General features: G+C 45.8%; 1 protein-coding gene across 2 annotated transcripts in view; it reads right to left on the reverse strand.

Moving 5' to 3' along the window:
* Positions 1 to 1,547: 1,547 nt before the first annotated feature.
* GNG12 (G protein subunit gamma 12) overlaps positions 1,548 to 12,886 on the reverse strand; it is a 124,958-nt gene continuing 113,619 nt past the window's right edge. For both annotated transcript variants that reach the window (XM_024734642.1, XM_024734643.1), the window contains exons 3-4: positions 7,984 to 8,101; positions 1,548 to 5,571 (exon numbers count right to left, since the gene is read on the reverse strand). In XM_024734642.1, the coding sequence (XP_024590410.1) occupies positions 5,446 to 5,571; positions 7,984 to 8,076 (219 nt within the window). In that variant the 5' untranslated portion in view covers positions 8,077 to 8,101 and the 3' untranslated portion in view covers positions 1,548 to 5,445. The remainder of the gene's footprint in view (positions 5,572 to 7,983; positions 8,102 to 12,886) is intronic.

The following is a 12,886-nucleotide window of genomic DNA, read 5'->3' on the forward strand; positions in this document are numbered from 1 at the left end:
TTTGCCCAGGACTGGCCTATAGCTAAATGGCCTTTAATAGATATGATTGACTCAGATAAGGAAACAGCAATGGGGGAAGCACCTGAAGGGAAACGTTACTTGCTGCTCACAGCGGCAAAGGGGTAGAGTAGCAAGCAGGGCCATGCTCTGAAAGCAAGCTATAGGCAATAGTCATGTCAGGTTGTGCAAAGATGGCTTAGAGCTGATGGCAGGACAGGTTCTACACAGTCAGAGCCGTGAGCCCAAAGTTTATAAATGTAGACATAGGGACTCAAAAGACTGTCCACCTAGCCCCAAGTAAGAAGGCTTATGGTGAATGTCCTTATGTATATGTGTAACATTGCCGATGAGAAGCTGGTCACAGCGCATGTCCAGGAGAGCTGGACCTGCATCTCCACATTTGGCTCCCACATTACCAGCAGGCTTGAGTTCTTTGTTCACACCATTAAGGTTGCATACCATTTCATCTGCCACGTTTACTTACTTAGTCTACTCATTTCAGCTTCACTGTCCTCCATCCCCTTATCCCTACCCAGGTCCCATCTACCACCCCCAAGCCCGTCTTCCATTGAAAGTCACAGGGACTTCTGGTAATTTGGTCTGAGCCAGTGAACGTCCTGGTCAGTTGCTGCTGCCTGTTTTTCATGACCAACATGTCTAAATTCTTCAGTCCTTTCCTAGGAAGGGCTCAGTGGCTGTCTATCTTTTGCCCCTACCCTTTGTAGTGTGTGTGTGTGCTGGTTTTCGGAAGCAGGGGGCATCTCTTTAGCTTGCCCAGCCCATAACCTTGTTGGTTGCCTTCTCCCTGGCTTTCTGGATGACGTTGTCCCTCCCTTGATCTCTGTGGGAATCCCAGCTCTGGAGGAAGGGACTGGGCAGGAGGCAGGGTACCTTCAACAAACACTTGGTGAATATGAGTCTGCAAGTCTGATGACCTTTCCATTTGTTGTCTGTTTCTGTGGTCACAGCCGGGTCTCAGGATGGGAAAGAGCCTTCCACACATTGTGAATCACTACGCCACTCCTCCTTAACAACTTCCACTGCCTTCCGGCTGCTTGCAGGGTAAGTGGTATGGGAGATGCTCTGCACACTAGCTTTGAGCTCACTTTTCTCCTCCTCCTGTCATTCCCTCCCAAGACTTCATTCCAACACATACAAGGTTTCTTCGTCTCTCAAGACCTAGTTCGAACACCACCTCCCTTGGAAGCCTTCTCAGACTTTGCTGATATGGAGGTAGCCCTCCTTCCTCTGGGCTCTCACGGCACTGTGTGTTCACCTGAGTTCAGGCACTTTGCACACGGTACTATAATTATTAGTTTATATATTGGTTATTCCCACCCTTCCTTGCCTTAGACTGTGAGCTTCTCACGGGCTGGTGTGAGCCTTATTCATTTGAGTGTAATCAGAGCCTGAGTTCCATACCTGGCTCTCAGCAGGTGCTCAGAAAATGTTAACTGAATGAATGCAGGAAAAGGGGAAGAGAATTGGTCGTCTGTTAATTTATTGAGCAAAATACAGTAGGAAGATTCAATGAGGCACTGATCCAGTAAAGAGAGCAACGGTGCTTTAATGAAACTTCTTTCAAATCTGTGAACACGTTAGCTATCAAGTAAATGCTTTTATTCTTTCTGCAGAACAGATTTCCAAACAATAATCACAATGTTTAGGTTAATAAGATGCTGGACAGATGAGTAGTCAAAGAATGTTATAAAACAACAATTCCATCAACTATATACCAAATGCAAATTTACTGAGACATCAAGAGAATGTATGTTTATAGTTACATGGCTATAAACAAGACATTATTACAGTAATCGAGTCCATAAAACTAGAAAAAAAAAACCATATAACGAAAAGGCCTTTCATAAGCTATTAAATGAGCACACACAATAGACAAACCAGTTCTATATTTGAAGCAGCATATAGCACCAACATGTTGGCAGGACCAGTAGAGGGGTAGTAGGCTGCTGGATGGAACAGGGGGAATCTCAGCCATCATCTGCTTCAAGCCCCGTTTTACAGATGGTGAAATGGAGGCCCAGAGAGATGGAGTGCCTTGTTCAAAGTCACACAACACAGGGACACAGGATTGGCTAGACAACGAATGATCGAGGCCACCCAGCTCCTAGGTAAGTGTTCTATTTTAACATACAGATAATTCTACTTGATTCAATGTATTTTTTTCCCTATTAACAGATCTACCATAAAAGGTCAATACAAGTCCTAACACACTCTGGTATTATGTTTATTGAGAAAGGACTGACATGTACTGTGATTTACTTCTTGGGACTATATAGCTGTTAAAATTCGGAGTAATCACTCAGATGACACTCTCTTAGGTGCAAACTGACTGAGAAGGAGGAATCTGAAGGGAAAGTTTGGCACTACCTAAACTAACTTATGCCTCAAAATTACTAAATTGTTGGTATAATTTTTTTTTTTTTTTTCCTGATAGTTGAAAGATTAGTAAAGCAGAGAAGTAGTCCCAATAGAGAGAAAGCAAATCAGGTCTTTCCTTTAAAGGGTAAGCATGGCACTTTTCATTTTAATAATAAGGTAAAGAAATGTAAAAACCTGATTCTTATTTAGAAAAAAAACCTATAGCTTGTGAACCACCTGGTATAGAAAGTGTTTCTCTAGTTAAAAAAAGTGTTTCTGTAAAATACTTCGGAGTCAGGAAATTCTGTTTAGCATATCTTGCCATGGTCCTGAGGCCTCAATTGGACAGATTTACGATGCACTAATGAAGATATAAGAATGGAAAAAGAGATCACTGTTAACAGAAGCAGCATTACAGACAAAGTAGAGTGGACATATTTAAATAGCTTCATAGACACGAAGGCAAGAAGTTGCATGCACGTAAGTGATTAGGTGTGTCATTATAGTGGTAGTTGGAAAAAATAACACACACTGGGCATTTGTCTGTCATTACCAAAAACCGAATTTTGGTTGCTGCCGAATAGTTAAACTGTGGCTTTACAAGTAGAATAAAACCTGATAAATAAAAGTGACTTCTGCATATCATACATATGTATACATATATTATATTTTTCTCACATAGATGTCTAGTTATAAGTAAATCAACATTTAGCTACAATTTTTCTCCCCCTCGGGTCCAGCATCAAAGGATTTGATATCACTTTTCTGAAACATACCCTATACCTGGTTAGGAAGTTACATGATTTTCATACTCGTAGCCTTTATGATATCTGGCCAGCAAAAATAAAAATGAAATCTCCTGGGACCTCAAGTCCATTCCTTACCACTACAGGCATGTTAACAAATATACAGCAAACCATATTTGTTTTCTGTTAGGTAAAAGAACATGTTTTAGTACTAAAGAATAAACTACGCTTGCTACCAAAAATGTGTACATAGCAGTATAATAAAAGTAATTTCACGAAAATATTTTGTAACAAGCTACATTATAAATATTTAAAGAAACATGGTAAAAATCAGAGTGAAAATCAGATTAGTGTTCTGAAACTATCAGTAGAAAAATATACTTATAAAAAAAGAATGTCTCATTAAGTGAAGCTGTAAATGTAAAGTTGTCTTATTAATGTACATTTCAAATATCACCTTTTGAAAGGAAAAACTGTTCTCTCTCCAACAGGTGCCTATAATTTACTTGGAAACCGGGCGTTTTGCAGAACTAAGCGTAGGTGACAAGAGGGTAACGGCGGTGGCATGATTTCCACATGGTCCTGGAAGAGTGAGGGCCGTTCACAATGCTGAATAGGCAGGTGACTTGGAGAAATACGGAATATATTTGAGCAGTTTGGAAACAGTACTGCATTTGTTCACCCACAATCAGCATAATATGCAAAGCTCAGACATTAGATTTTAAAAGGGGCTTGCACTGCAGGGCAGGACTGTACAGAACTAGGGAAAACCGTTGTAAATAATTCCTTCTTGGGGAGGGAGCCTTTCGGAGAAGATTTTAAATCGTTCATGAGTAGTTGTTTTTAATGAACTGAAGCTGAATTAAAATATCAAAGGTCTAGTGTATGGTTTGGGCCCATAAATAAGCATTTAAAAAGACCCTCTCTTCCTCTTTGATAAAGTTAACATACCCTCTGGCCACAGGAGATGCCTTCTTTTGGCATCCCCACTGGAAATTCTGAGGATGTGTGGCAGGACCATCATGCCCAGAGGAAAATCAAGGAGCCCAACACCCAGCTGCTGGAACCGTGGGCCCAGGTAGCGAACCACTGGATCCTAGCCTCTCTCAGATGGTGTGAGGACAGGCTAGGGATGATGATGACGCTGCAGGTATTTGAAAAGAGCTTAAGTAAGTAAGTGTCTGATACCTTTACGTTCTTTCTGTGTGTATGTTTCTTCCCCATCATGATCTGCCCACTTGGGGCTGGGAGGCGAACATTACCTCTGAGGACATGCTCTGGCAGCAGACGAAAGATAGAGGGGAGGCAGAGAAAGTGAGCTAAATCACAAAGTTGGGCCAAGGAGAGCAGCTGTTTTTCATGCATTCCTGCTCTTCTCTTGGCCCGGCTCACGGCTGCTCTGTCTCGCTCCCATCGTCAGAGTGGAAATTTCAGAGGTGTCTACCCCTGCTCCAGAGAACGTGAGCCCTGGGGCACAGCTGCCCAGGGTACTCCCCAAGGGCCTCCTCCCCTTTTCTAGACGCAGGATCACTGAAGCCCGAGAGCCCTTGGTGAATTAATAGTCATATCATAAAAGGGCTTTTAGTTCAGTTTTTAAATTTTAATTGGCACAGTTTACTGGAGCCTAGGAGGTCAGCACGATTTCAAGAGGAGAGAGATGCCTTCATTACTCAATTACAATGAATGCAGTCTTCAGGGTGTTCTTTACTTTTTGTACAATAACTATGAGAAAAGAATTTAATTCTACCCACACACAGCTCAAGATAAAGGTATAACTTCTTCTGGAGTTGAACTGATGGTCTGGAGAGAGAGACATTTTAATAGGGAAATAAGCTTTGAGATGTGTATATACAAACACACATATATATACACAAAACACTCCTCACCCACCTATACTGTACAGATTGGCATAACCCTATTAAGAACATACTATGATAGAAAGGCTTTAGGACAAGTTATTCTTGGCATTTTAATCGAGACGAGTCCTTAGGTAATTTAGGTCTTAACTGGATCATTCACATATTTGTTTTTTTAAAAGGCCAGACCAACTTTCCTTCAGCAGTAACCCAATATGGCAGTAACCCAATATGACACCAGAGTTAACAAATGGAAAACAAGATTGTTATTCTCTATTAATTCATTAAAGGGCATTTTAGAGAGAGGACAACTTGGAAAACAAAGACTTCATGGGATTCCAAGTTACTTGAGAGCATTTTAGTTATTAGCAGTGGTTACCAAATAAGCCAAAGGTAAATCTTTTCAAGGAGCTGCTCATCGTTTGCTTTGTTGAGAAGAGGGGAGGAGCCACTTCACTACTCCTCTATAAGATGATGCAGGTCTTTTTATCCTTGAAAGGGTTTTCTGAAGTTGGTATCCCCATCAGCAGAGGGTCATTCCTTGCATGTTCCTCGCAGTAGGACATGAGGTCCGCTGATGCCTTTGAAACCTGGTGCGCAGACAGACCAAAGCAAACAAAGAAAACATTTACAGGATACAACTAGAGATGATCATACTAAGTGACGTAAGTCAGACAGACACATACCGTATGATATCACTTATATGTGGAATCTAAAACAGGGCACAAATGAACCTTATCTACAAAACAAACAGACTCGTAGACATAGAGAACAGACTGGTGGTTGTCAAGGGGGAGGGAGAGGGATGGAGTGCGAGTTTGGGGTTGGTAGATGTAAACTACTATATAGGTTGGATAAACAACAAGTTCCTACTGTATAGCACAGGGGACTATATTCAGTATCCTGTGATAAACTGTAATGGAAAAGAATATATAAAAAAGAATGTCTATATGTGTATAACTGAGTCACTTTGCTGTAGAGCAGAGACTGGCACAAAACTGTAAATCAACTATGCTTCAATAAAAAAAATTTTTAAAAAATATTTACAAACTTGAAAGGTATTTGAATGCTAACCCACTGGGTGGAAGACTGTTGGAGAACAGGATGACCAAAGTATCACTCCCAGATTATCTGACCAAAGTATCACTCCCAGATTATCTGTTACTTAAAGAGGGAAAAGGTACTTCTAAATGGAGAAATCTGGCAGATGAGGCCTTCCTTAACCAAGTGATCAAACTGACATCAGATGTCTCTTGGAGTGAGTACAGAAGACTCACCACCAGCCAGCTAGTATTTCTGCCCAAACTTTTAGCCTGAATTTGATCGTCAGCAAACAATCCCATCTAAAGTGAAGGCCATTCTGAAAAGTGAGTGGCCTGGAATCTTCGAAACTGGACTATGTGTTAGATACTATTAGCAGCTGATCTGAATGTAATCCTTGTACTGTGGTTATGCAGAAGAATGCCCTGATACTTAGGAGACAGATGGTGAAGTATTAGGGGTGATGCGTCACGATGTTTGCAAATAACTTGCAACGAATTTAAAGAAAAAATTATGTCAGTTTTGTGAGTGTGTGTGTGTAGAGACAGAGAAAACAAGTGGGGTAAAATGCTAATAATTGGTGAATCTTGGTAAACAGTATATGGGTGTTTGTTACAACTCTTCCACAGGTTTGAAATTTCTCAAAATAAAAAGCTGGGGTGGGGAGGGGAACAAGAAAAGTGCCTGTGATTCAAAGGAAGGTTGTATCTTAGTTTCTATCCAATAGCAAATCGGTTAGAATGCAGAACAGAGTTAAAGAACCGAATTATGGGCTCGGAGCCAAAACTCAGAATGGAGCCAAATTCTAGTAGAGCTTCAAGATTTACTGTTAAAGACTGGACTTGGGGGAATAAAAAGAGGGACAAAGCCAGCACGGGAAGATGCAGTACCTTACTTCGGCATGAGTTAAAAATGGAAATACCACACCCTGTTCAGAAGTCTGGGTGGGAGACCCGTTAGAATAATCAGATAAGTGTCCTCAGGCCAGGGGCACGGGCAGCCTCCTGTTTTTTTTTTGTTTTTTTTTTTTTTGCGGTACGCGGTTACGCGGGCCTCTCACTGTTGCGACCTCTCCCGTGGCGGAGCACAGGCTCCGGACGCGCAGGCTCAACGGTCATGGCTCACGGGCCCAGCCGCTCCGCGGCATGTGGGATCTTCCCGGACCGGGGCACGAACCCGTGTCCCCTGCATCGGCAGGCGGACTCTCAACCACTGCGCCACCAGGGAAGCCCTGTAGGCAAATTCTTAACCACTGCGCCACCAGGGAAGCTTTTTTGTTTTCTTTTTCTGTTGTTGTTTGTTTTCTTTTTCAGCCTCCTGTTTTGAAGACAGGTGACTATCTCTAGGCCCAGAGGAATTTATCAGGTGACTGCTTCAGTATCTAGGAGACGGCCATTACTCACAACATTCCAAGGTGACCCAACAAATGCCTTCTGGTTTCCTCCAGATCTCAACTAAGGCTGGCGATACTTACCCTGGGTTGCAGACTGTGGTTGTCCAAGTCTGCACACACTGAAAAACCCACCTTCTCCTAAAAAGGACACCTGGGTGTTGACTTATGCAAGGCCATCTTGGCTGTACTGATAACTCTAGAACACTTCATACATTCCAGAGGGATGACGAGGGTGTTTATAAAGTCCACCTGGAAGCCCTGTCCCGAGGGAGAACACGGTGACAGAGGGGGTTCAATCAACCATGTGCGCTCAGGGAAGGCAGGTCCTCAGGAAATCCTGTCACGGACTTTAGGTTTTCTGTCCACACAGAGAGCCTCACATAGACACTTTGTATCACCAGTGCTACGTTGAAATGAGAGTTAAGGTTCGGAGGCTCTCAGCTGGCTCAGGGACAGCCTGGCACCTGGCCCAATTACATGGCATCCACCTTCTCAGAAATGTGGCCCAGCCTTGGGAGGGCAGAGGGAGCCGGTCCGAAAACACGTCTGACCCACTCAAGGCTCTTACCTTTATTCTTTCGATGGAGGCTTCCATTCTCAACTGCTGCACAGTCCTTCTTGCCTGGGCGATGTTGTTGGTGCTGGCTGTCTTGGTCGACATCTTCAGTTACGGTTTCACCTGAAATCTGAAGAGAACTTTTTTGTCAAAGGTGAAGAACAGTCATCTTTAAGTTGCTTAGACATGCATAATGCTTTGAGGGGAAAAGGATGCATTCCCGGTCACCACAGCCTCTTGGAGGCTGCTACCACAAAGCCCCTCAGCAACGGGAGTGGCGGCCTCAGTTTCTAAGCTTGTAATCCTTTTGAGCACCTTCATGAATCTTTCGTCTGCAGAAACCCAGTACTAGTAGTTTAATCCATGCGCCCCATATACAGCATAAGGTAGCGTTTTCTAAGGGGAAACAAACACACACACACATCCGTGGTAGTTACCAGGCCTCCGGCCAACGCGGGCCATGCTCCACGTGCAGGTTAACATCACTGCCCTGTACGTTAATAGAAGGTTTGATTTCATGTCGTTTTGGCTCTCTTACCCAACTATTCACTGATACAGATCCTGGCAACAGAAAAGGGCAGAAGAGAGCGCTTCTGGAGAACTCTGCACAAAGGGTGCATTTTTAGGTGCTATCAAGATTTGCAGTCGTTTGGAGAAAGTTAGGCAGATAAGGAAGCCTTTATTCAGGAAAAAGTGGGAACCTTTCAGCTGAAAGACTCTCAATGACAGATCCACAGCAAAAGTCACATAGGATACAGCCTCAAGCCTGAAATATTTAATGGAATTACATCAGCACCTCCCCCCCGCCCCACCCCGTTGACCTCTCTGGCTTCATCCTGGTGGCCAGGGCACTGGCTAATCCCACATCCCCATCCCATGTGCGTGGGCCTGCCCTCTGCCTCTCTCTCCCGGTGAAAACAAAGGAAACATTCCGGACCTTGAGCTTCGACCTGTCTAGTTGCCCAGTGGGGTTGCCCAAGGGGAAGGCGGGCTGGGGAAAAGCGCTGCCTGGTGCCCCCGCCATATGTGGCTAAGTTCTCTCTCGGCACGGTGGCACTGGAAGACATCGCAGAGCTGGCAGCCCTGGCAGTTTTATGAGTCAGAGCGGGTGGACAGCAGGTGTGCCTCGCCGGCGCTATGCAAGGACTCAGCAAAGTCTGAGGGCGCCGTGGCGCCAGCAGCAAACGCAGGCTGACTCAACCTTCTGGAGGGGCTGCAGGTGCACGAGGCGTATCTGCCATAAAGGCTTACGTTAGACAAGGCTGCCGAAAACAGCAACCCACAGCTCCTGCGGTGTCCACCGGAGTTCTACTGCCCTCAGAATGCTGAGTTCAAGGACTTGGGTAGGGCTTGTACCTTCTGAAGTCCGAGGCAGCTTTGGATCAAATGCCCAAATAAAACTGTGCTTTTAACTGCGTGCGGAACTTTGAAGTCCAACCTAATCAGCAAGCTTCACGTTCCTGGTTCGGACCCTCTTCCAGTTACTGAACCTCTATGAGCCCATGCTTTCTCATTTGTAATATAGGGATACTACTGTTTTTGAGGATTCAATTCACTGGTGCACGTGCAGTGTTTTGCATAGGACCAAGGCACTCCATACACAGCAGCTGCTATTGTATTTATCCTTGGGGGTCACACCCAGCACAATGAATGGGAATCCTCTGTGTACCTACCTGCCTCCACCTGGTCAATGGGCCTCCAAGCGTCTTGACCGACTGGTCTGGGTGGGCTGTGGGCATGCGCCCCAGGCAATTCTGCTGCACTCTGGTGTCAGGACAGGATAGAATGGCTGGAAACAGCCCTCTGAAGATTCCCCTAGCGTAAGGGAGCCCAAGCCCTGCAGGAAATTGGGAGGAGCCAGCGCGTGGCAGGGCACGCTGGCCTTGCCTTGGGCGACCCGGTTACAACACACTTCCAGACAAGCTGCCTCCTCCTCAGATTCCGCACTCATCCTGCCCCACCCAAAGGAGAGGCTGAGGGTCTCCTCCCGGGGACTTTGCACACACCCAGCGGTCTGGCCCAGCCCTTCTGTGCTCCCAGCAAGCACCTGTTAACAGAGCCTTTGAAACGGGTCTAAGGCAGCAGGCAGCCTTTCTGCGAACAGTTTGAAGTGCCCTGATTCACAGCGCGCTGGTCCTCGTTTTGTTCCCTGTAGCATGTTAAACTGGGCTCCCCTGCCAGCTGGCGCCGGTTCTGAGGATTGGCCCCCAGCCTTCAGAATGCGAATGTGACACCCTTTCTGAGTGGCCTGTGGTTTCCAGGCTGCACCCTTAGGATTTTCTAAATGTTCCCTTTGCAGGAAAATAACGCCAAGCAGTCTCTTCTTCTCAACCTCTAGGGCATAAAGTTTCCAAGGCCTGAGCAAGTTTTCCTGTAACTGCAGAACATTTCACACACGTATCAGGACTGGGTCAGCCATGGCCCCTCCCACCCACACAGCTGTAAGGAAATAGACCACAATTTGGCTTTAGTTATAAAATGCTTGGGTAGGTCCTCCTAAAATTGGTGAGAAACTTTGCATCTGGTACACAGACGACTTACTTCCTGACTGTATTATAGTCACGATTATAAACAGCCAGTGGTTCACAGTGCATGCTTGCCAGCTTGGGGCTCTTACAGCTTTCCCCACTTCTGACATCTGTGTTCTGACCTGCTCCTTCACAGAGAGCCCCCTCCCTATCCCTCAGATAGCTTCCCGCTCCCTTCTGCTGGGGATCCCTCTAGAAAAAGTTGTACACTGGGCCACTGGTAAAGAACATAATTTCTTGGGCTTCCCTGGTGGCGCAGTGTTTGAGAATCTGCCTGCCGATGCAGGGGACACGGGTTCGAGCCCTGGTCTGGGAAGATCCCACATGCCGCAGAGCAACTGGGCCCGTGAGCCACAACTACTGAGCCTGCGCGTCTGGAGCCTGTGCTCCCCAACAAGAGAAATCGCGATAGTGAGAGGCCCACGCACCGCGATGAAGAGTGGCCCCCGCTTGCCACAACTGGAGAAGGCCCTCGTGCAGAAATGAAGACCCAACACAGCAAAAATAAATAAATTAATTAAAAAAAAAACAACTTATGATAACATGCGTCCAATGGAGAAGTCAAATCAAAATCATGTCGTTTTAACTTAAGGAACCTCTTCAAGGAACTCGGTGGGCTGAGCTGCCTCACGTGTACGAAAGCAGGGTCACGGCTGCTTGACGTCGGAGTGGTGGGTGGTGTTTACAGGAGCAGGAGGTCTTGCTGAGGACGTCCTCCCCACTTGCAGCTGCTCTGCATTGCCTCAACAGCTGGGCTGGGGCAGAACCAGACCGAGAGGCTGGGACACAAATATCTCTGAGCCTCTCTGCACCCTCAGAGGGTGTCTTTGGTCTTCCCCTCAATGCACGGATGTCTGGCTGTTTGTTTGTGCTACTACTTGGATAAAAAACTTGCGTTATTCTTACTCCAAAAACAGCTTCCAAGACAAACAGCACCCGATGTATAGGACCTTAGAGCACACACATACTTTCATCTGCATTCGTCTGTGAAGCCTCACTCTCAGCCTGAAAGGTAAATTACTTTTTCATCCTTGTTTTATAGATGAGGCAACCAAAATTAGAAAAACTTGCTCCAAGTTAATCCAGCTCAGAGCCTTGAACTAGCTTTTAAGCCTCTCCACCCCAGAAGCCACACTTCCTATTGTATCAAGGAAAGGATGCAATTCCAATTAATTTGATTTGCAAACACTCTGGACATCACTGAACAGTCTACGATGTGGTTCTCATCAAGGGCGACCTTGACATTCCATGACCTGGAGTTGTGACCTTGCTGATGGCTTCACGTTTGTGCAACACCCCTTCTGGTGCAGAAGGCATCTGCTTGTCTGTCTAGTGCCCTGGAAGACAGGTCTCCCCTCTCATATCCATAAGCTAAGTGAGAATGTGCTCGCTGTGGCTATTAGGCAAGGATTGAGGTCAACTTCTGGAGTCACTGGATAACCCACCCAGAAGGGCCCAGGCCGGTGCCTGCCTGTGCAGACACCCAGGTTTGATAAAACTCTGCCTATTGCGTCCGCAGCCTTGTTTCCACTTTTACATGTGGCTGAGAGATTTGAATAAACGTAAGTAGTATTTAGCTATTCAAATACTTTGCATTGGTTTTAATGCTATTATCCATCTGAATTCTCAGCTTCCTAGAAATTCCTAGGAACAAGATGTCACTTTAGGGAAATGTGGGCATTTTAATCTTTGTCTAGTGGGACCTGAAGCAGGGAGAGGAGGGTGGGGATGGAAAGTGTGTCACAGAGCACACTCTGGGGGGAAGGCACCAGGAAGCCCCAGGATCTGAATCACAAGTCATCATGGCCTGGCCAGTAACTGAATCACTGGAGTGACGCCAACTTTCTGAGCAAACACACCCCTTGTGGCTGTAATAAAAGAGCAGGCTGCAAAAAAAAAAAAAGCCAGCAGGCTACCACTTACCCTCTGATCCTGCCTTCAACCATCAATGTCCTACCCCAGCTCTCTGCTAAAGGGGACAGCGGTCTGTCTCACAGGCTTGTTGGAAAGACAAACCGGAGCGCCTGGCACTGGTGCACCCGGTACACACAGACATGTAACCAGTGCTGGGCCCCCAGGCTGGTTAATACTGAAAACCACGTGTTCAGTGGGAAACAAGGGAAAAATTCAGACAGTAAAAGAAGAGTTTCAAGGTAATGTGATCAGGTAGCAATATCTACTGATAGGGTCTTGGCAGGAGTTCAGGGAGTGGACAGTCAGGCCCCTAAGAACCGGTTTTCTATTCTCATGAACACTTACTATTTTCTATCAGAGCCTGCAGGCTGAATGCAGACTGCAGATGTGTTTGGTTGGGTCCCACAGAGGATTAACTAAATTGTATGTGTGTGTGTGTGTGTGTGTGTGGAGGGAGGGAGGGAGACGGGGGG

Source organism: Neophocaena asiaeorientalis, unplaced genomic scaffold, assembly GCF_003031525.2.
Source record: "Neophocaena asiaeorientalis asiaeorientalis breed wild unplaced genomic scaffold, Neophocaena_asiaeorientalis_V1.1 scaffold15, whole genome shotgun sequence".
Taxonomy (NCBI): domain Eukaryota; kingdom Metazoa; phylum Chordata; class Mammalia; order Artiodactyla; family Phocoenidae; genus Neophocaena; species Neophocaena asiaeorientalis.